At 36.6% G+C, this 27999-nt stretch overlaps 2 protein-coding genes across 3 annotated transcripts in view; one reads left to right on the top strand and one right to left on the bottom strand.

The window, feature by feature from the left end:
* The window catches only part of LOC138325085 (A disintegrin and metalloproteinase with thrombospondin motifs 6-like), a 42180-nt gene extending 35945 nt beyond the window's left edge, over positions 1–6235 (top strand). The window contains exons 19-25 of the mRNA XM_069270493.1: positions 159–322; positions 645–783; positions 1287–1416; positions 1818–2025; positions 2337–2513; positions 3716–3866; positions 4004–6235. Of these exons, the coding sequence (XP_069126594.1) occupies positions 159–322; positions 645–783; positions 1287–1416; positions 1818–2025; positions 2337–2513; positions 3716–3866; positions 4004–4131 (1097 nt within the window). The 3' untranslated portion in view covers positions 4132–6235. The remainder of the gene's footprint in view (positions 1–158; positions 323–644; positions 784–1286; positions 1417–1817; positions 2026–2336; positions 2514–3715; positions 3867–4003) is intronic.
* A 1008-nt stretch (positions 6236–7243) lies between these two features.
* The window catches only part of LOC138325084 (FRAS1-related extracellular matrix protein 1-like), a 69646-nt gene continuing 48890 nt past the window's right edge, over positions 7244–27999 (bottom strand). For both annotated transcript variants that reach the window (XM_069270491.1, XM_069270492.1), the window contains exons 3-11: positions 17155–19379; positions 14195–16795; positions 13597–13799; positions 13064–13213; positions 12634–12743; positions 11999–12328; positions 11242–11392; positions 10830–11000; positions 7244–10555 (exon numbers count right to left, since the gene is read on the bottom strand). In XM_069270491.1, coding sequence (XP_069126592.1) covers positions 10227–10555; positions 10830–11000; positions 11242–11392; positions 11999–12328; positions 12634–12743; positions 13064–13213; positions 13597–13799; positions 14195–16795; positions 17155–19379 — 6270 coding nt within the window. In that variant the 3' untranslated portion in view covers positions 7244–10226. The remainder of the gene's footprint in view (positions 10556–10829; positions 11001–11241; positions 11393–11998; positions 12329–12633; positions 12744–13063; positions 13214–13596; positions 13800–14194; positions 16796–17154; positions 19380–27999) is intronic.

Below are 27999 nucleotides of genomic sequence, written 5' to 3'. Positions count from 1 at the left end.
TACGGAAAATCTTGACAAAACACCCTCTTCATTGAACTTAATGTATGACAACAGAACACTGTTTAATGTTTTAGAGATTTATCCCCCTTTAAAGGTCAGCAATTTCTTACAAAAATACGGAAGTATTATATAGGTGTGTTTCTTCTCTTTGTTGGTAGCTTTACAAGGAGAGAGCGGGGAGTACTACATCAACGGAGAGTGGACGATCGACTGGCCCCGCAAGTTCTCTGTTGCCGGAACTGTGTTCCACTATGAACGTGAGGATGATGAACCGGAAGTGCTTAGGGCTATTGGACCAACAAACGAAAACCTTGTTATCATGGTAATTTTTCAGGAGAAGACTAAGATAGGTTATGGCTGATGTCTAATCCAATATTTTAATCTTCTTTTGTTGTCAATGAAATAAAATAACATAAAATTGAAAATTGAAACTATCATGGTAGTGTGACAGACCGTTAGAAAAAATGAAGTTTAATAGCTTGGTGTTGCATTATCGCCCGAATATACTAATTGGTTGTGATTCAGTATTTTTCATGTTTGCTATGACAAACACTGTTTGATGTTGTTCAATAGTTTTATTGTAAAAAAATGATTTTCATCGGTAAATCAAATTAAGAAAGCATATTTTATTGTTTGTATTTCAGATTTTGCTTCAGGAAGACAATCTTGGCGTAGATTATCAGTACAATATGGCCAAAAACGCTACAATATACAACCACGACGCCACCCTGTACACCTGGCAGCACTCAGTCTGGTCGGAATGTTCACATTCGTGTGGTAGAGGTAAAAAATTCCTTGTTTAAATGATCATTAGAGGACATTTTTCTAAGGATTTAGAGTAAGACGAAATTATTAAAAAAGGGGAAATGGCCCCAGAAGTTTTTATGCTTTTGTTTTGATTTGAGTTGAAATGCGAAGACAAATTAAAATTCAACCTAATAGAAACATTAGTTAAGTTACAGTTTTACCTTATAATAAAAGACTGTCTCTTTATGGGTTTACTGTAGGGTACTAATCATTTTCAGGAAAACGAATACAGCAGTCATCAATAACATCTACATTTTTTTTATTTTTGATGACGTCACCGAACTTGTTCGGTATCCCTTTACCTAAAGTTGGTTAAGTTGCCGCAAATGCAGCACACAAATAGTGATATTGTTTTTGTTTTGAATCCCTCTCTTTAGATATGTTAAAGACATAGACAGTATCTATGTTGGGTCATTTCCACCTCTTTTAACGTTCGCTTTACCTCAGGCCAATAACTGGTTACTTTGTTTCTGTTCCAGGAACACGAGTGTCCAGCGCTGTATGTGTAAAGAAATCTGACCGCCAGGTGGTAGATAATGATCTGTGTACTCCTCAGCCCAGGCCGAGTGACCACAGTCGCACATGCAACGACAATCCATGTCCAGCAAGGTAAACGACAGCTGTCCCTAAAACATAGATGTTATTATCTGCATCTTTGATGACAGCATGCCCATAAAATTCAGCAAATCTATTGTATTATTGTCAATTATTAATTATATGTGTACTTGAATGTTCTTAAATCTCCATACGGTAAAACCATATTATTTACGGCTTTCGTTATCAATTTTTATTACTTTTGGTTTCAGTTGGAAGATGAGGTAAAATTCATACTCTTATTCGTTTATTCGAAAAACTTAAAAGTATGTCAAGATGATTTCTTTATGAATGAACTGATTGGTCCAAAAGAACGCTCTAAGTTTCTGTCAAGATGGTTTCTTAATGAATGAATTGATTGGGCCATAGGAACGCTCTATGTTTTTCCTCCGTTTGATTTACACGTCCTTTTCTAGTTGGTCGGTTGGTCGGTGGTCCGCGTGCAGCTCCACGTGTGGAGATAATAGGAGTAAGATGAGGAGCGTCACGTGTGTTCAGACAATCAATCAGGAAGAGCAGGTGATATTACCGGATCAGGAATGTCCATCGCGGAAACCCAACAACAAACGACAGTGTCGGAGTATCACGTGTCCAGCCGTATGGTTTCCGGATCACTGGAGAGAGGTAACGCAAAAGTTTTGTTTACTTTTGGTCATCGTATTGAAGAAATCGATTTTTTTAATTAATTGAGAAGTGTGTATTTCTTTAACAAAAAGAATTTCGTTCATTTCACCCAGACTGTTGACTTTGATCTTTTCTATATTTGGCAGTTGGTCGCTTTTTCTATTATGACTGATACTTCATAAGCACTAATAAAGAAGAACTATAGAATGGGTTGAAGTTGGGGCGAAATTGTTGCCTGATGTTTTCTTCGCATTATTAAACTATGTTCCATAAATGTTTGTATCAGTGTGCCATTCCTGTGATCATTGTAGTGTTCAGCTGAGTGCGGGATGGGTGAGACGACCCGGAATGTGTTCTGTATGACCAGTGACCGTCAGACCTACCTCCATGAGAACCAGTGTAGCCAGGAGAAGAAACCTCTGACCTGGGAAACCTGTATACAGAGACCATGTCCTCCCCCGAGGTGGGATACAGATTCCTGGGGACCGGTGAGTTGACATTCATACACAATAACAACAGAGATTCATTTGGCAAGTGTTTTAATGGTTGTATGGATGGATAAAACTAAATGAAGACCTGTGTATTGGCGAAATGATCCGGTTTCTTCTGTCGAACCTATCCTCTTTCGTTAGTAAGTAAGCAAGTCTTCTACCTTTTGTAGAAATGCATAATTTGGTTGTGCGTTACTGAGCCTGAATGCATCGAACCAACAGCTTAAAGTTTGATGTGGTTGAATATAAATGATGATATTCGTTGCGATTGGTGAAATGACTTATGACCGTATTGATAGACACGTGTTAAGCATTGGTTATCATATTTTTGACATGCATTGGTGTGTAACATATATTGGGTGTTCTAGCATATCTAGTGGTTCGCTAACTCTAGTGGTTCGCGAACCATGATAGATATGCTAGAACACCCAATGTATGTTACAAACCTATGCAAATAAAAAAATGTGATAGCCAATGCTTATTATAACATTTAAAGTAATATGCGTGATTTGGCTTAGTAATGTGGCGTGTTTTGGCCCTATAATGTGGCGGGTTTTGGCCTAGTAATGTGGCGGGTTTTGGCCTAGTTATGTGGCTTGTTTTTGCCTTGTAATGTGGCGTGTTTTGGCTTAGTAATAATGCTTGTTTTTGCCTAGTGATGTTGCGTGTTTTGGCCTTGTAATGTAGCGTGTTTTGGCCTTGTAATGTGGCGTGTTTTGGCCTTGTAATGTGGCGTGTTGGCCTTGTAATATGGCGTGTTTTGGCCTGGCTTCTAGTAATGCGTGTTTTGGCTGCGTTTGCTATTGGCGTGTTTTTGGTCTAGTAATGTGGCGTGTTTTGGCCTAGTGATTTGGCGTGTTTTGGCCTTGTAATGTGGCATTGTTTTGGTCTAGTAATGTGGCGTGTTTTCGCCTAGTGATTTGGCGGGTTTTGGCCTAGCAATGTGGCGTGTTTTCGCCTAGCAATGTTGCGTCTTTCGGTTTTGGTGATATGGTTCAGAAGTCATGACCTATAACATGCTATGTGATATGTTCTTGTGATTTGACCTTTTTCACAATTGAACTAGTTATATGGCTTTCCATAGTGTTTTCCTAGTTATGTGACGTTTGGCTTTGATCTTCCTGTATTTGTTATGCGATGAACCAATTATCTCTTGTGATCTGCGATAATACTCAGTTTTGTTTATTTTTGCATTTCAGTGCTCTGCTCGATGTGGGACCGGCCGCCAGACCCGAACTGTAGTGTGCAGGACCTACCGTGGGGAGAGGAGTACTGCCTGTCTGCCTCAGGACAAACCAACCACAATACAGCAATGTCATAACAACTGTGATTCCCAACCCTCTGTAGAAGGTATAGAAAACTTTCCTATTATCATACACTTACGAAAATACTTCAGTCTTTTTGGAATACTAATCAAATGTCAATATATGACAATAATTTTAAAAAAAATATTGTGTAGATATTGCTAACAATGGTTCTTTTTCCAGATTGCGTGGACCAAGATAAGGCACAGTTCTGTCCCCTTGTAGAAAGGTTCCGAGTGTGCGACAGGGAATATTTTTACCGAATGTGCTGTCGGACATGCGTCGATTCAGGCCAGCGGACATACGGATAATGGTTTAATGGTGACTTTTATACAGTGGACATCGAAACGTGATTGTATGGAAGTCATTTCTTCTACTTCCATAGGACTCAAAAGTCCACACAAATTTAAGCCAAAACAAGTTTGTTATGACTAGATTTGGAGTTCAAAGATAACCGAAAACATTCATAGTTGTCATGGTTGTCTGACGTCACGTGATGTTCATACTTATTATTTTTAAACAAACGATGGAAGGAAAGAAAATATAGACAGACTTTAACATGTGAAATAAACAATGAGGACAAACACAGACTAATTCATCTGTAATATATGACCTTGTTGGCTAAGTAATCAGTAGGTATATGTATTGTTTATACGCCACGATGCTGAATATTGTTTCACAATAATAGTTATTTCAGTAATTGCAATGTTGGCATTAATGAACTCGACAAATCAGAATATTCAGGAACAATGAATAATGATATTATATCAATGTAATTGAATACATGGATTTAAGATGACATGTATTACATGTATATCTTTTATCGAATTTATTTAATACTCTTGATTCATATTTATGTTTTAAGAGTAAGCGATGTATAAATGTTTTATATACAATAATGTGTAGTTAATATAAAGCATGTAGCACACAGAACTATATGATTGTTACCATAACTACATATATATCAATATACACGTGTAGTAGGTAATGTTATGTATTAAGTAGTATGTAGCATGCTAATACTCATCTAGTACCAAGTATTAAACCACATTATGTCCGCATTTACAATAATAATTCACGTTTTCGGTAATTGTAACATGTTTGCGAAGTTAAGTATGTTTGTGCTTTTGTAGTTAGGTTTTATGGAATTATTCACGCGATGCATTTGAATTTGCGCTTGACCTACCGGGCGTAAGTACGCGAAAACAACGTGGTTTACAACGTAACGCTCCTAATAGCTACCACACCACAACATATGTTGAGGATTAGTCAAATGAGTAAACAATATGTATACAGTTAGTATTTATACAAGGTTTACCTCTATAATATTTTGTCTCTAGACGTCACTCAGCAGCCTATAATATTTTGTCTTTTTTAATTGCATTCAACGGCCTATGATATTTTGTCTTTTTAATGGCATTCAACGGCCTATGATATTTTGTCTTTTTTAATTGCATTCAACGACCTATGATATTTTGTCTGTAGACTTCACTCAACAGCCTATGATATTTTGTCTATAAACTTCACTCAACGGCCTATGATATTTTGTCTATAAACTTCACTCTACGGCCTATGATATTTTGTCTATAAACTTCACTCAACGGCCTATGATATTTTGTCTATAAACTTCACTCTACGGCCTATGATATTTTGTCTATATTTTCTGTAGACATCACTCAGCAGCCTATTATATTTTTTTCTGTAGACTTCACTCAGCTGCCATTACTTGCCAATACACTGCGACATCATACCAGTTACGATACATCTTATTGTATCATAAATATGTGAAAAAATGACTGGAGAAAATACGTATGAATGGATATATGCATTCAAAAGTGTTTTTACAAATATATGAGATTAATTGTAAGCATTTATTATCATTGATATCGTTGATATGAATATGATAAATCGCATTATTTCATTACTAATATTACTGCGATGCCAAATATACCAAAGTGCATTCAAAAATAAATGTCTATACATTAATCAGAGCTTGATAATTAATTGTTTACTAACCCACATATTGCAATCAAGTGAAGTTGATGACAGTAGGAGTGAAGATATATACAACTCTCTTTTTGGCGATTTTTATCGGATCAATTACTAGTATTTACATATTGCTAAATACACAAAGCATTTGTCATATACAAATAGAATGTTGTCACTAGTTCTGTGACAATATTAAGAATTGTTGTCCGTTTCATATATAAACGTGCTACTGTCTCAATTCAGGGCTCTACAGTATATTGAGTGTATATTTATTTTTTGAAGTTACACGCGCTGGTGTTTGATATGCATTATACAGTGTATGAAGGATATACCCCATAACAATGTATGTTGACTATAAAGAATATTTGTAATTATATGTGAACAATACAATGTAACACGTTTATAGATTAAACAATGAAAACTAAACACTTGTCTGTTATATGTCATTAAGAGAAAACTAGACTAGAACTGACGATAACATTTGCGAGAGCGTGATTGTAAGTATCATTATAACGTCCTTATTTGTGAGCGAAATTAACGTCGGTTTCTCGGAAAAGTATGACTTTACGCTCGCAATCACATGATGCACAATCAATACCTACCCGAAAGGGGAGATAACTCTGTAATATGCAAAAACGTAATACCTTTCAGACGACAACTTATGAGGACCAAACACAAACCAAATGTTCTGACCTGAAAGTGACTAGAATTTCACATGAATAGGTCCAGATATTGATCAGAATTTTATCATACTGAATTGTGATATGAAATTCATTTTAAAATTCATTTTAATTTCATATCAGTTAGCTAGCTTTTATGTCAATTTCAGGTAAGAATTTTGACCAGAAATTAAATTAATTTCTGATCAATTTCAGAATAGGAAATGACTGTGAAAACTGGATTACCCATTTGCGGTATAATGTGGAATGTTTTGCCTGTGTTTGTGAATTAACACTACAACATCAGGTGGAGATGGCAGACACCAAGAAAGCAAATGTCATAGGTACACCGCAGACTTTACAAACACATTTAAGTATATGATGTGGAAATCAATGAGGTCGCCGTTAAATGCCTAAGAAGATATTGAAAAAGTACAATTGAGTGATGTTCTGTTTTCAATATAAGACTAGTCGAAATTGACAGTGGAGGAATAAATATTTAAACTTATTCCGAAATTACAAAAAACATTTAAGTTGTAACACATCTCGAAATAACCCACCTGTCTTCTTTTTAACATATAACTTGGTATTTACTGTTGTTTTGGTCTATAAAATGTCTTAAATAATGACCGGAAACGGATTCTGAGATCGAAATCCAGATTTTTTTTCGATGAAAAGTGGAAAAAATTAGGGTCGAGGGTAAAAAATAGGGTTGGTTGGGTAACCCTAAACAGACATATATTTTTGGCCTAAGAAACATAACAGAAAAGGAACATTTGTTTGAAAATGTAGATTTATTTAATTGGATATCTGTAAGCAACATGATGTATTGTAAACAAATCGACATATTTGACAAGTATTAACAACAGCTAAGATAAGAATATCTTATACGTGATATTTAACACAATAATATACAATTCTCAATTTTATACATAAATACAACTTTTTCACGTGAAAATATATATTATATTACATTATTTTTGTATATACAGAATATTGTACATATAAAGACTTACTTAGTTTCAAAATCCGTTTATTTCCTTTAGTCAAAAATATATATGATAAGATCCCATGGATTTTATAATTAATTAACTAAATTATATTAGTGGCATAGTAACCTAATGATGTAGCCAAGTCACGCTTACTTTAAGTGGCACGGGTCTAATATAGCGACATTATAACTGGATTAGCAGTAGCGGACTTATATCGAGGAAGAATATGTATTGATGACGTCATCACGAAATAATCGACGTCATATGGGATTTCTTAGTATATAGCTGTGTAAAGGTTATAGTTTTTTTTTGCGTCGAAACAATATCTGCTCATTACATTTCTGTATCTTTTTAACATACGAAGTAGTTTTATCAAATTAAATCTAAAGAGCATACCACATTACTAAAAATTACTGGAAGAAACACAGTACATTTACAAGGTGTAAGTCGTTCAATTTGATGATATCAGTACTGACAAATGTTATTTCCCAAATACAATGAATATGACGATTCTTTCACACATGTTTTAGCGTAGCAGTTCCGTGATTCATTTGATCTAAACTTATAAACCACTCACTACACATTTTCATATTATTTCAAAATAAATCATCTTCATAACTTGGGCAACTCACTTACCGATATATGTTCCTATAAAATACCGAAGGAAGTATACTAATTTTAATTCAATATTACGAAACAGGGGAGATAACCTCGTACATTCCCATACTGTATAGCTGCAACCAAACAGCACTTTTTTGTTGAAGCAATAGACATCTTGATTTGAGTAAATGATGCTTTCTTGTGGGGTTTAATTATTTTTCAAAGAAATTAATTTTATTTACAGGTAAATCCAACGAGTGGAAATACTGTTTGTCAACTACAAGTGCGTCTTTGAATCGCTGTACTTCATGTTTACCATAAACTACGACATTAATTCGTATTTAACACGGCGGTATAGAGGCCTATTTTCAGACATACACCTTCTGTCCATAAAACTGGAACAATGTAGGACTAAAATGGACCAGAGACTGATCCACACGACATTTATCACAAACCTGCTGCTAGAAAGGGCTCAAAATAAAACATTGCACAAATAAACAAAACGTTCTCGCACCACGTGTGGTACCTACAGGTGAATACATCAGCAACACAACAGTTGGACTGATATACCTGTCTATAAGTATGACATTCCTACGACTAACAGCTACACCTATAGTGGGCTTCGGCTTCCAACAAACACTTTTTTTCTGGTGAAAACCAACTTCATGGTAAATCTGACTGATGAAAAAATTCCAATCGGTAACTTAGACATTCATCATTGTTGTAAAGTGAAGATCATCAAGATAAGACCGATATTTTAAATTGCTTATATATACTTAATAATGAAACGTTTCATTCTTGTAGCATTCTATAATAAAAAGTAAATTTAGAATAACAATTTTACACGCGGTGGTTTGAAAATTATTCCTTTTTAGTTGATACATGGAGAAAGTCATAAAAATGAACACATTAGCATACAAATTGGTACAGTATGATAATGATGAATATCGAGTTGATGTATTGCGTCGTGAATAAAAAGAAACAAAGACACCATGGCAAACGTACCGGATAGTATTATAGCACAGACATCAACCGAGTGACTTGTAAAACGCGATTCAGAGGAGATATAATCACTATACTACACACGAGTTGTCTACCGTCAGCTGTGATCCGTAATGTACGGAATAATTATATACATCATATCAACGAGGAACAAATGTCATAGAATAAAACAAATTATAATATTGTAAGTCCGTAAGGGTATTAGATGTATAACTATTGCGGTACGACCTCTGTAAGCATATATCACTGGCCGTTGAGTAATCGTGAAGGCGTGAGTCCATCAATACCAATGTCACTCAACACCCCGTTAGTGTGGCTGTCTGGCCAACGAGAAACACAATGAATATGCCACCTTTAGTTGATACACTCGTCCTGTGTAACGTTGCACAAGACATCCGTCTTATTTCCTTCCCGTTGGCAGATTTACTTAACCAGATTCCTGAAGTCGTAAAAATAAACGTCCTTCAATATGCTCATCAGCCCGGGGGAAGGATGCATGTGCCTTGACGAGAACCATTGTTTTTATCGATTGCACAAATCGGTAACGTCTACTATCAAGTTGTAGCCTCCAAAGTAGGTTCGTGTTATTAGTTCTGAAGATTCCCCCTCGTCATTGTAAAATCCTGAGAATGGACGTTAATTATTTAACCCAGAGAAGAAGAGAGATAATCTTCATTAACTTCATCAACACGTTCTGGTTGTAACAGTTACCTATAAATAGAATACCTATTCAGTCTTCCGTGAATCCTCAGATTCAATGCGTTTCACACCTTTTGGTACTGTAGGCAGTGCCATTTTGTACTTTCATAAACCTTTTTATTTATTTTAATACTTCCACTATTGGATTTTTCCGATACATTTTTGCTATGCCAACACAGCATAAAATACCCATAGAAAGACACTTTGTCTTAGAGATATGAACAGGCGTTATATGACTGTCCTTTCAAGCACTCGTTTCACTTTGTTAAGTAAGTGTTTTCATCCTTTACCTGCAATCAGTCTCTTAACTTCAGACTGCAATATTTAAACGCCCTCTTCAAAGACTGGCATTCCACTTTCAAAGACGTTCCTTACGGAAGTATCATTCAACACACTGCTATTTTATGAGGTCCATATTTCTGTACATAGTTTATAGCGGTATGTTCATGTAATAACTAACACATTTTAATTTGAGAACTGGTTGAGGAAGCCCCTCGACTTCCTATTCCTTCGTCCACCTCGAGACACATGGCGTTTAGGATTCGTTCGCAGGGATTTTATAGATGACGATTGTGAAGAAGACGAAGATGAAGATATAAATTGTTCACATATGAATTTTTTGGACGTTTTATCACAAAATTTGTTTCTCCACTTCTTCTTTGTGTTGACTAGAACACAATTTTTCCGATGAACCGTCCTTCTGATTCGAGGCCGACCGCGCGCCCAGCGCGTGTAACCTAGAGGTTCACCATTTACATACCGCCATATCTTGGCATTCGCCTTGTCGTTTAATCCTGTTTAAACAAAATTTGTAATGAGTGAAGGTGGTATAAACGTTTTTAGACATTGGTTTTCATTTTATCACTTTTATATTTTTAATTATTTTTATTAATAAGTAATGGCTCGTTTGCAATTTGTTCGAATGCCTTATTCTAAAAATCATTATATCTTATGATGCTTTTAAATAAATAGTAAAGAACAATGAAATTTTGAACAGAGTATTTTACAACAATTAAATTTTAATAGCCAACCAGTGAAAGAGAATTGACCTGGAATAATGTAACGTACCTATCCAGAATGAGTTTTTGCCGACGAGTTTGAGCATCCATTTGTAGTGACGTTTTGATCTAACGCTGGTAAGGTGTGAACTGTGTGAGCCCTGACAGTGGTGTTCAGACGCCTCCCAAGACAGTTTACTCTCGAAAAACTTGTAGCATCTCCCGTCATACTCCGACCAGCCTGTAGAGAGATAGCACTGATTATCGAGAACCAATTTGATACATAGTGAAACTAACAAGGAAAGAACCTGCGAATCGAGACCGAACAACTAAACGGCATTTAACTATTGCATGTTCGGGAAAAATATACTCTCTTCGGTCTTTAGGTCTAACATAAAACCATTGAAATTGCTAAGCACATATACCGAATTATTTGTGTAAATAAACCGAACTATTGAAAGTAGTATGTTGATTATATTAACCTTGTTGACATCTAGTTGCAGGCTCAGGTTGATCTTGGTTGGAGTCGGGGTTCCAGGATTTCCAACTCTCGCCATCACATTTGTACATCCTCTGCGCGAACTCGTCGAAATGAAGCAAACCTTTTGTACTCCTGGCGCAAATTTGGGGTGCCTACAATAGTTAAATCACAGGCTTGGTAACAAAGGGCAACAGTAGCCAGGGCGATACAATAGAAACGTTTATCCCTTAATCTAATAATCAAAGCTTTTCATTGGAGTCAGATTTGTTTGAAGTAACGATAACAAGCTGGGTGACATTTTATATTGTCAAAACAAACGTTAAAGATTAGTTGTTATATCTCGGACCCAACTCAATAAATTTGATTATAACAATTTTCACTTCAGATGAGAGGAGAGAATGTTGAATTATTGATACATATACCAGGGGTTGTTCTTTTAGTTACTATATTCAATACGTTTGATATTTTACTATATTGGATGAGGTTACTTATAGTCGGGCAAAAGTGTATTTCAAATAAATGATAACGACATTCCACTAAAAACGTGTGTCATCCCCAATAAGTTTTGATTTTTTGACATTACTTTACGAATTATCTTTTTCAACTTGTTAAGCAATCATTTGACTGAGCTTAAACTATCTCTATATTTCCAAAGTACATTCCCTGATACGTTTTAAGTTAGTTATCTTTGATTGATGTTCTTTCATTTCATATTTGATATCATTATTCGCATTTCATTTAATAGTAAACTACCATACCTGAATTTTCTGTGAAGCGACTGGCAGGTTCGTGAAGATGGATTCCGGATCTTGTGATTGCTGACTTGTCGTTTGTTGTTTCTGTTTATTTCGTTTATTTTTCTTCAGGCTGCCATGTCTCCTCCTTTTCTTTGATCTACTCCTTCTTTTTCCCTTCTTTCCTTTCCTCCTGGTTGTCACCGTCTCGTTACCCTCATTATCCTCTGTCTGTGATGACCTTGAGGCTGGTGAGGACGATCTTACTGCTGACGAGGGTAAGGTCTGCGCAGGATCGGTATTGTACGTATTGTCGAATGGGCTAGAGGTGTCTATCGGATTCATATTGTGGAACTGTAAAATATCATATCAATTAGTCCTGGAAATCTTTGTCGATGTTATTAAAATGTGTTTTGTGGTTTGTTTCTAATCTGTTATAACACGATAATACTTAAAATAACAACTCACCTGAAAATAGTTAAAAACAAATTGAATTGTATAGTAACAATACGGAAATGAAATAAACTAAAAATTAATTATCAAACAAAAGTAAAGACCGGGGCAATACGGTGTGGCATAATTCATTTTTAAGACTTTAACTTAACTGTACTATCAACATAAATTATAAAAAAATATATCAATCTACTGACTAGACTTACAGAAACAACAGTTTCCGCTTCTTCATTTATGTCACTTCCGGGAAGTAAGAATCCGTCGTTACTGTCAATGTTGTGTTTACTTATCATGCCAAAGTACTGGGGGCACTCTCCTGAAATAGACGATGTCGGTTGATTGTACAACATGCTCATACACAAAACGTCACGAAATATTTGACCTTTATATAACAAGCATCATTAGACGTACTTGGCAAAGGAAATCGTTTACATCAACACTCAAAGCATAGACTGTACTATTTCTGGAATGTACGAAAAAGACGTTCTGATGTATTATATCAGGAGATGAAAACAGCATAAGCTGTCACAAGTAAGTCGTCTCTAAATTGCGGTCAATGACTTCGGTGTGTCAATAAATGATTACTACTATACTTATTCAATCAAGCCTTGGACATATATTACATATATAGCATACCATTTTCGGCGTCGATTATACGGATATTTGCTTTGCTGCTCTTCCCTAACACGGCGTTGACAGGTTCTTCCAGCGCGATTCTGAACTTCTCAGTATTCTCCAATAGGTTATCATCAGGTATAAGAACATCCCACGAGGCCCTGGCCATACCTTCAGAGGAAAAACATGAACCCGGATAAAGAGCGAGATTCTGACACACAAAGCAATGAGAAGCAAAACCCTTTTACATAAACAATTTCATTGAGCTAATGAGAGACTTAAATTAAGATATTTATGAATTTCCAAACATTTGCCCTTTATAAGGAGATGTTAGCCGATTAAATCAATATCTATTTGAATTCAAAGAGAGACTCTATATAGCTGATGTTTGTTCTTAGTGTGTGAGGATAGTTAAATAGCCGAAAATATGCAAAAAGACATTATTATATTGATCACAAAGTTATAAGTGCAATAATGTTAATCATGACAAATCAAGTCAAGCATTATTCTAGATAGATATTGAACTGAATTTCATATAAATGAGGACGTCCTACCAGGGTTGAACTGGACCTGCTGGGCAGTACTCGGTATGAAGTCCTGGCCATTCTTGGCCGACATGTCGAACACCTTGATGCCGACAAACGCCATCTGGTCTATAGCCCCCTGTCGTACCAGTCCGATACTTAGTGTCCCTATATTCTCGCACACAATCATTCTTGTCTGTAGAAAACTGACGATGGACCACTTCAGGTTGAAACTGAGAAATGAAATGTAACCTACATTTGCAAAGGATGTACAATGCATCAGGAAAGCAGAAGAAAAACTAAAAATTACAACTACCAAAGCAGCTAATTCAGCAATATTTAGCATAATTTGGAATTTTACGTTGTACTTCTCGTTAGATAATTAATTGTCCAACTTTGCCTTTGATAACGCGATAAATAAAAAAGCTTGTTTACATGAAGTTTTCAGTGTTATGTACGTAATCATTACCAAAGAGATGTTTAAGAACATATAAGACTTTAAAATACGTAATATGTTTATGCAAGTGTTCTTATCTTTTAATTTAAGATACCATACGTTAACATAAAGTGGGGTAAATAGAACAGATTAGACTTTCGAGTATAGATTTAGAACCATTCTCACACTTACATTTGGTTGTCCAGCGTGTTGCCTCTCGAGTCCATCACACGGAACATAAAGGAATCATTTGTGGCTCTCGTCCTTGAGTTTAACACATAACGTAGGTCATTATCATTCAAGTCCTTTTGTGAGAATTTCCGTCGAATATAACGTTTTGTTGCTGTGTTCTCAATCTGTCCATAAAGTGGTCGTTTTGTCATAATATACATCAAGTTCTCGTTGTCGGTGTCAGAATCCACAACCTTTAAATTCCTGTTATTCAAACGGAATCCGTACTTCCCTTTACCGAAATGCTCGAGTACTTCAGGATGATTGGATACCAACAGCTTTGGGGCATCATTAGCGATGGGCTTGACGAACACACTACAGATGACAGGAGTTAACTGGAGGCTACCATTGACGAGGAAACCGTTGTGTTTGCCGTCACTGAGGCTGAATAAGAAGTTATCTAGTCCAGCGTGTGATCCGTAACTTTCGTAGATGACGTGACCTCTATCAATGTCGAGCTGTGTGAAGGACTGCGTTATGACGATGCCCCGGTTATACAGAAGACCAAACGTAGGCGGTTTTGCTAACAAGTAGGTAACGTTCATATCTGCTGTGTCCGGGTCCTGGGCCCTTAGAAGATTCTGCGACAACACCACTTCACCGCCTTGTACAACTTCTATTAGATTGTTCGTGACCAGAGAAGGAAGTACTCTGTCCAGTGGTTCAATGTTTATTCTAAACTCGCCGTCCTTCGCCTCACTCAGTCCATTGGTGACCGTGAAAGTGAAGGAATCCTCAGTGATATCACTCTTTGTCAGGTGGTTGTATACGATTCTCTGTGAAGCCAGGTCCATTTGAGTGAAGCTACTTATACTAACCAGGGGTCTGTCTATGTATTCTATCTGTCCAAGGGTGGGTGGACGAATAATAGCGAAAACAATTTCGTCCACTTTTGTACTTTCGTCAGTTGCACTTAGAGATGTTGTAGCGATAACCATTTTGTCCCCCTCCCTCACATCTAATCCTCTGTTTAACAACGCAAGATTTGTTTTCATAGAGTTTCTTATAAGAATTTCAAATGTTTCGATTTGTCTATTGTTGATACCGTCTGTTAACATAAACTGGAAGCTGTCAGTTTCAGCATTGCCCATACTGCTTGTGTGGATATATCGGATCCTGTTCATGTCGATGTCATGTTGGGTGAAGTTCATCCTCTCCGTCATATCCTCGCACTCTGATGACCTGGCGGGAGTAAAAGGGTCGGTACAGAACTGTAGAAATCCCTTTCTGGGCACTGTGGCAAGTACATAGTAGACTTCATTTTCACTGTTGTCGGGGTCCATTGACTGTAGAACAATGCTGGAGATCAGGCCGTAGTCACCATACTCAATCTGCAGTCCGGCATTCTTGGTTATCTCTGGAACTTCGTCATTTATTGGAGTAACCGTTATGTTACATATTCTTTTCACCTCGTATCGACCGTCTGACACCGTCACCGCAAACCTGTCTCTAAAATTCTCCGAATGGTCGTGTCTGTATTTCAGTTGCATGCCACTGTGAAGTTCGTCGATGGTGAAATCATGTACGGCAGATTCGATATTTCCGTTCTGTGTATGTAACAATATGACTATGTCTCCGTGCTCGGGTTGCTGTGATATCGACAGAGTAATTTGATCCTTAGGCATGTCCATATCTATCGCATCTATCATAGTCTGGTCAATGATCATATTGTCTCCTTCGTTAAGATACATATCCTGAATCATAAGATCCGGAACCTCGTCGTTCTGTGGATCTATCCTAATAACGAAGGTCGCCTCCTCTGATTTCAATGTTCCATCTGTGGCATACAGCGTGAATTCGTCGTACACCGGTTCCACACCCCTGTGTGTAGCCTGCACGTAAGTGATAGTCTCGTCAATCACATCCTGGAGTTTGAATGATGCGATTCGTCTGCCGGTGTTACTTTTCTCCGAGCCTGGACTTGGTTTGATGTTCTCTATGTATCCCCATTGTGGCTGATTAACAATGAAGAACTGGATGTCCTCTGGAGGAGTGTCGGGATCCTTGGCCGTCAGAACGTCTGGAACAATCTGGAAGCTTCCTCCTTCCGGTACATGTACCTGTTCGCCGGTGATGATCGTGGGACGTGAGTTGTCGACAGGTGTTATAGTTATGTTTAAGTCATAGTACGGTAGGTCAGCCGTCCCCATGTATCTCTGGTCCGACACTATAAGTGTCATTGAATCTTTGAGAACCGTCGTGCCGATCTCACCTCCGGTGTGTATGTACTTCACAAGTCTATTCTCTACGTCTTGTTGAGTGAACTTAACGGTTGGTCTATCGTCCAGACGAAGGATTCCGTATTTGGGTTGTTTGACGATAAGGAACACGAGTTCCTGGTCATTAGTGTCATCATCCGTAGCCGAGAGGACTTGAGGGGAGATAACTACCTCACTGCCTTCAGACACGATCAGTCGAGGACGTAAGTTATCGCGGAGTTGGGGTGCCTCGTCGTCAAGAGGAACAATTTCCACAGAAAACACTTTGGTGACCCTGTTATCACCATCGGACAGTGATAACGTGAAAGTGTCTTGGGTTTCCTCAGCTCCATCATGGATGTACCTGTGAAATATACAAATGTTACAAAAAATATGTCATTTGTCTGGAAGATTTTAAACCATTGACAATGTTACGATAGAAAATTGTATTGATATTATAACTTTAATATGCATTATTTTCAATAACATTTTGGGATGAAGTAAAAGATGCAAAATCAGAATTTGGTGATTCAAAATTATTCAAACATTAGTTTTAGTCGATAATGAATTTACATAAAACCAAAGATAAACATCACATATCTTAAAAGTTTTTTTTTATCTCATTGACATAGAATATACAACACCCAACATACTAGGATCATTTGGACCATTGTAGCAAAATAAATAAAATGAACGGATTATCTTAATTTCTAATGTCCTTACCTGACATTCTTACTCCTTAGGTCGCGTATCTGGAATGTATCTCCTTCGTTAAGAGTAATCCCTCCTTTCTGTAAAACCCCAAAATTTGGTATTTCATCTAGGATGAACTCGAGGTCTGAGTCTCGTGTGTCTAGGTCAGTAGCTGATATCTGTGTGGAGGATAGACCAAGGATGCCGCTCTCTTCAACCAAAAGTTTACTGGTTACCATAGATGGAGGTTGGTTGTTGACAGGTTGAACATCAATTTCAAAATATTGTCCCAGAACCTGGTTCCCACTAGAGTCTTGCACAGTGTAAACAAACCGGACAAGTCTAGCCTCTGGACCGATATCGCCCAGAGGAGGCATATAGGCAATCTTCATATGGTTGATATCGGCTTGTTTAAATGTCTGCACAGCTGGAATAGAGGCGTTCTTAGATACCATTGTAAGGTTGTGTGTTTGGATAAGTCGACCGGCATCCTCATAACCAGAATTGTAGACAAAGAATGGCGGTGATGTGATGATATATGTCAGCTCGTTATTTTCTGTCTCGACATCCGTGTATTCGAGTTCTGCCGTTGTTATATAGGCTATATCGGTCTCGGAGACATGGACCAGACGAGTAGCTTGTGGAGCAAGCTGTGGCGGATTCTCGTGGACCGGGTTGATAGTGATGTGAAACGTCTCGATCACAGACCGGTTTGGAGGGTCTTCGTGATCCCGGACTTTGAACTGAAAAGAATCGACAAAAACTTCATGTCCGAAGTGATGGTAATAAATCTGACCTTTCAGTAGATCTCTTTGCACAAACTTATTTATCCTCGTTCCGGTATCACCAGGCATCAGTCTGCGGATTATCTCCCCTGCTTTCGGTGGATGCGTAATAACAAATACTATATTTCGGTCAACAGAGTCAGTATCGTGAGCCAGCAACATTTCTGTAGTGAACTGTTTCGTGTCCCCCTCGTTGATGTCCATATCCACATTGTTGATGATATACGGAGGACTATCGTCTTTAGGAATGATCGTAATTGGAAAGTTGACCAGAACTGTGTTGACTCCGTCACTGATTCGGAAAGCTATGAAGTCCTTAGTGGTATCACTGTCGTCATGGTAATAAATAACAGACCTCCTCTGGATATCCTGCATGGTGATGGCGATCGCTCGGCGGCCATTGATCTCGAGACGTCCGTACTTCAGTCCACCCGTAACATATAATCTTACTCGGTTCAGATTGTCTCTGTCCACGATCTGTAAGTCGTCCGTAGTTATAGCTCTAGACTGACCTTCAAGAAGGACAAGTCCTTTGTTGAAGGAAACCCGTGGCGCGTTTGTTGCAGAAGCCCGTACTGCCATATGTAGTGTTATTGGCATACTCTCTGAAAAATGGCTATCGAAAACTACAAACTCAGCTTCGTAAACCCGTTTGTTTGTGTTAATACTAGAATCTGGAGGTTGGTAGGCGATTCTATGGCTTTCCAGGTCTTCTTGTTTAAATGATGTGATGGTGGTTGTGTGGTCATCAAGACTAACAAAGAAACCCTCGCCCTCCGCTGGTGGCCGACTGATGTTGTAAACTAGCTGGTCGTTCGGTGTCTCGTAGTCCTCTGCTGCAATCACGCCAGGGATGATGGTGGACAGTACAAACTGGTCAACGTCCATCATATACATACTCATAAAGGACGAACGGGGCGGAGTGTTAGGGATAGCGCCTTTGATGTGAATCGGTAAATAGTAGCTCTCAGATATCGTCTCATCACTAAGCGAAGGGTCATTAAGTTCAACCGTTAAAGGGAGATAATCTACATCTGGGCTAGGTCCTCGTAGGTGTTCATAATATAGATGCATGTACATAAATTCCCGACAACTTCTCCGTAGAGCGTTCACAGTTTCCCCCGTTTCGCCAATAACTATTTGTCCAGCTATAGGCCACTGTGACCTATATTTAGAAAATGACACTTCACATGACACATTTTGAATTCCACTATGATAAAACCGAATGACAGAAGCATTTATTGTATTGGAAATCCCGTTAAATTCTGGAACCACTACTGATCGAAGTCCCCGCGTCAGCACGACTCTACTTGTAGCGTTGACGATCTCAACATTCATGTAGAACGTCTCCGACTCCGTGACTGTTGGTGTGAACCTGTAGACGGTTAGTTTGATAATGTCCTCCCGGAGTAGTGGTGACCCACTGTGTGTGTATTTGATGGTATTTGGTAGGTAGTCACAGTCAAAAATCTGAAATGACAGAAAATGAGAAGGACATTATTAACGTGTGTTCAGCTGCATGTCATATTTCAATCTATCATGCAATAATTCTTGTCTTGATTTATTCTATCTCTTGATACAATGTCACTATCAGAAAAGCGAACTTGATTAAGGATGCTTCTGACTCTGATACAAATATCTTATGCTTCTACACTTAATAACTATGCATCTTTTCTTTCAGTTTATACATTAAAAATAAGAAGGTGGATTGGGGTCTGTGACGTTTTGTAGCCAAACAAAGAGTTAAGTAAAGGGATATAAAAAGAGGACATAAGATCAAAAGAAAAATACACATTCGTGTTCTTATCAGCATCGATTCCATTAGAAGACGGCAACGGCAAGATATCCTGCAAAGTGACGAGCGTAAATTATTTGCGTTTAAGCACCCTATAAATAGTCGTTATCATCCCTATTGGTTTAATGAAATCGCACCGTGATGACATGACTTGAAGGTCGTTAGAGAAAGCGATTGCCTTTGTCTCGTCATATTGATCACATGGTAGGTACTAGGCCATTCCGATCGCTCCGTGATCCATCTTGACACAGCGGAATGTATAGGACCTTCTTTATCGCTTCTGCATCATTTGTACAATTGTATATTGATATAAATTATTTATCTGAATCCATCTGGGTAAACTTAATACGTCATGGTGGCAAGCAAAGCGGCTTTAATATGGAATGGCTGGGAATGGCTAATGCGACTCTCTTAAAGGGACATGTTCTAGGATTTGTCTGTAGTACGAAGTATTGATATTGTGTATCTTTGAATATCTTAAACAATATCATACAAAAATGAGTTTAAGTGATTTTATGTTGATATGAACGTTATTGGTAAATTTTCAAAAACAAGTTATTCACATTTTAGTATATTTCTTTGAACAAATTTGAACTAAAAAGGAAATTTTGAACATTTCAATAAAGTAAAAAAAAATTTGTTTATTTATACATGGGTCGCGTTTGTCAAAACAAAAACATGCATTGATTATTAGACTAGGATTTGCATGTTACATAGAAAAATAAAATAATTGGCAAGAGGTAATAATTACAAGAGAATTGAAATTAAAACATTTTAGTTCTAACCATGACATCAATGACAATATAGAAATATAGCTCAACCCCACACACCCTTTAAATACTGGTTAGTTACGCAAGTCTATTGACGGGTTTCACCATTAATAAATACTCTATACGGGCGAATAACTGGATATATTTGTCGTAGACAGGGGGAGTTCCGAGGGGGTGGTACGTTTAGTCGAGTCAGCTGCAGGTGTTCGCCAGGTAAACGGAACAATGTTATCAGGGCACGTTGTGGTGACTCTACACAAATTCGCAGTAGAACATACGTATGTCTGTAGGTCTACAGGAACGAGCTTATAATGTAGGGAAGTATATGAAATTATGGCTTATTGCACGCTATGCAACCCATCATATCCGTGTTCATGTTAACAAATATTACAAGCAGTTGTAGTGACTTTACTTACACTATGGAATTCGGTTATAAGTTATCAATGTATGTTCTTACTGTTAATTCGATATTGCCGAACTTTATCGGTAAACTAATTGAAAGTTTTAATGTGATGGTAACTGTATAATATCATCATTCATTAATTTATAAACACATTGTTAATTGTTACTTGTAAGGTGTATTATATCGTTTTCGACATTTAACAACTATTGACTCGGTATGAACGATCTACCAAAGTATATGAATAAAGAGGTCATGATCTCTTGTTTTACGCATTTAGTTAAAATTACTCTTTAAACATATTAGGATATTGACGATAGTTTAAAAATAGTTCATCCTCTAAAAAATCCACCAAGAACATATTTTAATTACTTATTTATCAACTGCTCTCTATGATGGGTATTTAAGTGCACAATCGCGTTTAAAATACATATTTAATCCGTTGTTTTAAATATAATAAGAAAATCTAAACGTTCAGTTATAATTTATGAAATTATGTGTAAATTTTATTTCGTTACTTAGTTCAGGTTGTCATTTCACTTTGCCATGACAGTAACAAAGAGAGCAATACCCGAGTTTCAGCGATGGGCCTGTGTGTGTGCTCTCTTGTGATACTCGTTATAGATGTTAGATATACACAGTCAACGCAACACTCGTCCTAGACTGGCCACCAGACCCTTAGATTTTCTCAGCTGAAGTATAATACTAGATTATCTCCAACTAGTTTGAAACTTGTCATGTTGCAGAGAAAACTCTACTAATCCAAATTTTATCGACACTTTTAATTCTATATAGAGTCTGGTATTCAGTCTACACTCGTCTGTCCGATCCTATAGGTACAAGTCAGAAAACATCAATATTTACAAACTTCTATTAAAACAAAGCAAAAGTACAAATAAACTACCGCGTTCATGTGTACTTGTATGTCACATAATATTCTAAAGATACCTTAGTAAAGTTTTGTTCTGGTTATTGCAGCATTTAATCTATTAGTCCATCAGACGAGTAAAAAAGCTACCATATAATTAATTACAAACCAATTTTCTTTGACACCACCATATTAGCTTCCAATGGACATGACATGTGAAGGGTAACTAAGATAATAACAGTAGGTTTTAACTATTAAAGGTTGTCAGTCTACTTGTGTGGTATAATGTTACCTCGCAGATCAATCAAATATTTACGACTAAAGGCTTGTTTTCGTTACACTTTTAAGACTTAATGCGGCAGGCCCAATCAGATAAGTTCAAATCGTTTAGAGGATATGGAAATTTGATCGATCACCTGCACTCTAAACATAAAATGAAAGAAAAACCCAATTAAATTTCTAAGGTTGTGATCAATTTCTTGATTTGCTATACATTTGAGAGCAGTAAAATGTTTTTTGCGATGAAAAATTCAAATTTCTGCATGGAAAATAATCAAGCGCTGAGCACTACAACGTAGATGTTTGAATAATTGATAGCGTTCGATTTTAGGGTACATAGAATTGAAGTTGACATCAAAGCGAAGCGGTGTGTACAGGTCATGTTAGCTGGCTCCTGATGAGAGAATCGCATGTCGGTACCCTGTTGTCACGGTTCAAACATAATAATGGACCTAATTTAAAAGTCTAATGAGTCTATAAATAATTTAGATGCCGGGACTTGGCCGATTCTTACGTTATCATATCGGTCGTACTTTAAACGGATGCTTTTTTCTTTAATGACAAAGTCTGTCAGAATCTATTTGTTTGTCTGTTTTTATGATGTTTTGACCTGGTCGTATTTCTTGTTATTCCTGTTTTTGATTGTTTTGTTTTGTTTGGAAATATAAAACTTTTAAAATATGGAAATAATATTTGATTATCATTTCTCTATTGGGCTCACGGGCAATCTGTTTTTATTGCAGATATGTTTTCATTATGATGAATGCTCATTTCAACTGTGATAAGTCAACATATATGGCAATCGATTTTTTTTTCTTTAAAGTAAATTTCTAAAATTAATAGCAATTTAAATATCTGTCAAATAATATCTTATCTGCAACATATTGAATATAAACGTAGGAGAACATAACATTCGATCTTCAGAAGATAATGTGCTGCTTCAACCAGAACAAAGTTATTTTATATAGATAAGTATCATGCCTTATTAACATGCATGGAGTAAGCGATACTTCGTCTAGTAAACTAGGGTTAAAATCCACATATGGATATTTCCATCCTTCCTTTCCTTCCCCATTATCGGCCTTCAGCATTTACACGCCCAAAGTAAAAAACCCATTATCGTAAATATTGCGGATACAGGATTTACCTTTGTAAAGAGTTTAAGTAAAGCGATTTATATTGCCGGACCAGCCTATACGTTTTCCAGTTAATGTATAGCTAGCCTAATTGTATACTAACGATAAATATAGCACTAATTGGCTATCGGGATTTCAGTCATTCTCCTCCGTTTTATTTAGTCTCAATTTGCCCGGTGACCGGAGCAGATTTAACGAGAAGGCTTATAGAACACTGGAAGTATCAGGTGGTAGATAACAGAGGAGCAATTGGTCTGAAAACACCACCATCTTATTCCTGTTTCTGTGCGGGTTTTAGATCGTTATTCTGTTTGTAGGAAGTTCCTTAAACTTGTTTTCGTAGTGATATGTCAATCAATAACTAAAGCATGTTCTGGATGGCCAATTTACTTAGTTTTAAGGTTGCTATGGAAATATAGCATGTGTTAATGTTTTGGATTATTTGCCGGAAGGTAAAAACCAAATACGAAAATCCGGCTATTTTTATGGGGTAGCATTTTATGACAAAAGTTGATCAGCAGGGGGTGTGATTGATATGTATCAGGGAAGAGAAAATCTCTATATTATCCTAAAAATATTATTTTGTGCAATCGATGCAACAATTAGAGCTACCATCTCTTATACAAATGTATGTCAAATACGTTTTAAGATATTATTATATTCTAAGAACATTGAAAATCATGAATATGTTTTAATGAAGCTGAACAGAAGCTAAAATGTTTTGAAGTTTTAACTGGCTTGGTGTAAAATTGATCTAAAAAAGAAATAAAATAATTGATAAATGTGAATGAGGTTTTACCACTACTCATATATACAACATAACGAAACATTCCCCGATAATGATTAAGGATGGTACATTTTGTAGTAGTTTAATATTAAAAAAGAGGGGGAGTTAGCAACATTTGCATGTGAAACAGTTGATAGAATTTCAAATAGAGCAACAGGTGTGATGTAAAGGTATCGAGAAGGTACATTACTAAATCCCCCGAGAGGGACTAAGTCAACCTAGTGCACCTCGGTGGTCGCTATAGTTTACCTGAATGACAATAGAATTATTATCAAAATGCGAACAGGTATCTATAAAAAGGCTCTTTCTCGTGGACATTCAATCGTTTTTCAAAAGAGGTAGTTTATAAGTTCATGTAAACACACCAATGTAGGTGTTTTTTTAAAGTTCAATATACCGTCGTTGAAACAGCGTGACTTCGCAGGTGTTTCCATATAAAAACGCTGATATAACAAGTTAATTGTTTAGTTGTATTTTTTTCTCATAAATCACAAACTTCTGCACGACGTTGAGTAAGAGGTATATTGATAGCAGGTGGGTGATTACTGGGTTTACAACTTTCCAACAAACCCAGGTGAGAATTTATGATGAATATTTTTAATAAACAACACAAAAATATACAGAGTAATAAAAAGAAAAAGAATCACACGAAAACTAGTTTTTGATATAAATTTTTATTTTTCTTATACACTTTAGTAATAGAAAAAAAGTGTAGTATAAAGTTTTTTCACACAAGGGTTTTGATGAAGCAGGTTTTCTATCCCTCTTGCCGAGCTTTCAGTACAATGGTACACCATGTCTTACAAACATTTTGATGACTTTTAGTCGACCTTTTATTATTAAAGTCGACTGGTGACAATACCCAATGTGGTGATGATACCTCTCACGCGCTCTCCCACAAATGTTCATTTCAACTTGCATTGTAAACATAAAACTGGATATACCCACGCGATGGCCTTCTTACAGGTTATACCGGTAAAACGCCAATATTGACACACGTACACAATTAAATATCATAGCGATACAAATTAAACCTACATTTTGTCATTAAATTAGGCAATGCAATATGCCCAGTGGTGGCTTCCCTCAGCCGATCCCTGGCCATGTATCGAAGAGGGACTCCCGCTCAGTTAGTTACAATACGGCCTACCCCCGGGGGAACTTGTCGGTAGTATAATGTGTAGTACTTTGTATCGATATAACAAAACAGTGCGTTGATATATCTTATCATTATATTACACGTTAAAGAGGTTAACTTCTTATCATTTCTGTAATGTAAGGTTTGAACCACCAACGGAGATATGTGACAATATCACATAATATGATAATGGTATACCATAGATGTTACACGATATAAATCACATACATAAGTAACAAACTAATGACATATCTTCATCATCAATCGATTTATCTGATTTTACCATTAAACAACAACAGTGCGTAATATTTCGGACGGGGATATGCAAAAGGAAATCCAACCCGAATTAGCGCCAGTTATGAACGGAACAATACTCCATGACTTTTAGCTTTGTTTCGTGTCTGAAATGGTGACTAAAAGAAGTTTAAAATGGAGACGCACGCATGTCATTGTAGGGTTAATAGAACATTGCGGTGCTTTCTAACCAACTAGACATTAGGCCACAAATGAACGAAACAATACTCCATGGGTTATGTTATATCATTAATGTGAAATTTAAGTTGTTTCATGTCAAAAAATGACGACTGGAAGAATTTTAAAATCGAGACATACAACTATTTTTGTAGGGTTGTTAGCTAAATGGTTAATGGAACATTGCGATGCTTTCACAGCATTTTAATTCTAGCGGAATTCTGATTTATTACTTGACATTAAAAGCTTGCATGTTAAATCTGCGCCAGGTGGTATGTAGATCGGTATGTTTTACCTGGCACGGTACAACACGAGATGGGGTCAAGTTAAATCGGCGATAAGTTTCACCTCACTACTTATCGTATACGTTATTTTGATATGCGATATTACAATTTTGAAATAATATTTATTTTTATGTTGAATATAGCCAAATGAAAATAAAAGAGTAATGAAAGAGACTGTACCAGAATTGGTAGATATATTTTCTATATTTAATTAGACTACGGCGATACAGATACACATGATAGAAAATTGTACGTTTACCTAATTCTTGGCCAGGTCAATATGAAATCGTATTTTTTACACTGTAATTGAAACTGAAATCGCAATCTAATTGATGTTCGGTCTCACCTCGAGATACAAAATGCCTCGTGAAATATCTCTAGTATATTTTGTTATCATTAAACGTTTCGTTATCATCGTCATCGTCATTAATCGCACGTGTCATCTAGTGTTTCTACAGGTGAATTTCCATAATGATGTTACACCCGGCATCATCGACATTAATCTTTTCTGTAAAATAATCTTAAAATAGTTTCTATTTACTTAGATTCCAAACCTCAGTAATTAAAGAGCTTGGACTTTGCGATCAGAAAGTAAATGGAACGTCAGATCTCGACACATTTATAAATGTATTAACGTATCCAGAAAACTACTGCCAGATATTTAGTTCAAAAGTTTTGAAAGGGAATTCATTTGCGATCGGTGGACCATCGAAATTCTCCAAACATTGAGTAAAGTTCAGAGGAAAGGTTTACCAATCTGACAAGTATGTGTTAAGTACTTTAGAGGAACAAATTCACGTGTAAATATTAGCAAAATGTGTCTGTTAAAATGTCGATTGGGTCTTATTATTCCTGATTTGGTACGTCGGGCTATAATACCATGGTTAGTGAGGCAGCCACCAGCTACTACCATACATCTATCTCTAAAGAGATATTTATTTTAATATCTTTTGAGGGGAAAACAGTGCCAAAACAATCGATTTGAAGAGTCAAACGTAAATAAAAGTAGCATAGAGCTTTGTTATGCATGACATTGTATTTCGTGAAGAAACCTTACAAAAAAAAAAAAGACAGGGGAAAAAACGATGGTGGATTCAAAAAGGTGCAATGCGTTATTTAACAACGAAGACTAGGACAAACCAGTGTACTATACAGCCTGGTTTTGAACCTAATAAAACGTGCAAGAACAACGTGTTAAATTTCTATAATGTCAAAGATGAAATAATGCACACGGCTGATAAGTTTTATCGCCCGGTAAAAATCTCAGATTAACTAGCGAAAACATTAAAATGGAATTTCAGCATCAACATTGAGCGCATCTGTATATTGTTGTGTACAGAAATTGGTGTCATGAACACATAAACATAACGTTTTCAGTACTTTTAGAGACGACGGAGAAATCAGATTCCAAATCTCGGTGTTGTCTATCTGTGTTTTGAATCTGTTGGCCATACCTAAGTTAACCATGTTTAAAATCAGCCGTTCTGTCAATGTCAGGCAAAGATTGATTGTACCTACAGTCTAATGATACCGGGTTTCTTTAATACGTTTAAAACAGCATGCAGGACAGTAGAATGCACAAACTGTTTAAAACTAAGTTCTTATACTGTTAGGAATCTCATACCGGGTGCAGCACATGGATACATTTTTTTTCATCAGATTTTTTTGGACTTTATTTAGTGTTTGTTTCCTCTCACTCATTATTTTATTAAACAAATCGTGGTAACACCTTTAAGACAAGCAATGTTAAATTTCTAGATAGAAGAAAGTTCACAATACCTTGTCTAAAAGCCACGGTATTGCCTGCAGATTATATGTTTGACCACGGATATTAATACTGACATTAATGCATAAATCGAATAGATCATCCAAAGTGTGAAATGTAAATCTAAGTGAAAATTGATTAAACATTGCAGATAAAATGAGAAGATCGAATTTGTGTATAGATTCTTAAACGACTAAAGGTTTAGGTACGCGTGTTTTTCGATGACACGATATCTTATGTGTTTGAAACCAGCTAGGGAATACAATAATATTATATTTTGATGCAGGAGTGTCATATGGAAATAGCTACATATTGGAGGGTCTAGGATTTTAAAAAATTAAGTCTCTTCTGTGTTTCCTATGGGAGCTCAATTATGTTTTCATTTCATAACAGAATC

The sequence above is a fragment of the Argopecten irradians genome, chromosome 6, assembly GCF_041381155.1.
Source record: "Argopecten irradians isolate NY chromosome 6, Ai_NY, whole genome shotgun sequence".
Taxonomy (NCBI): domain Eukaryota; kingdom Metazoa; phylum Mollusca; class Bivalvia; order Pectinida; family Pectinidae; genus Argopecten; species Argopecten irradians.
This window is presented reverse-complemented; position numbering and strand designations above follow the sequence as displayed.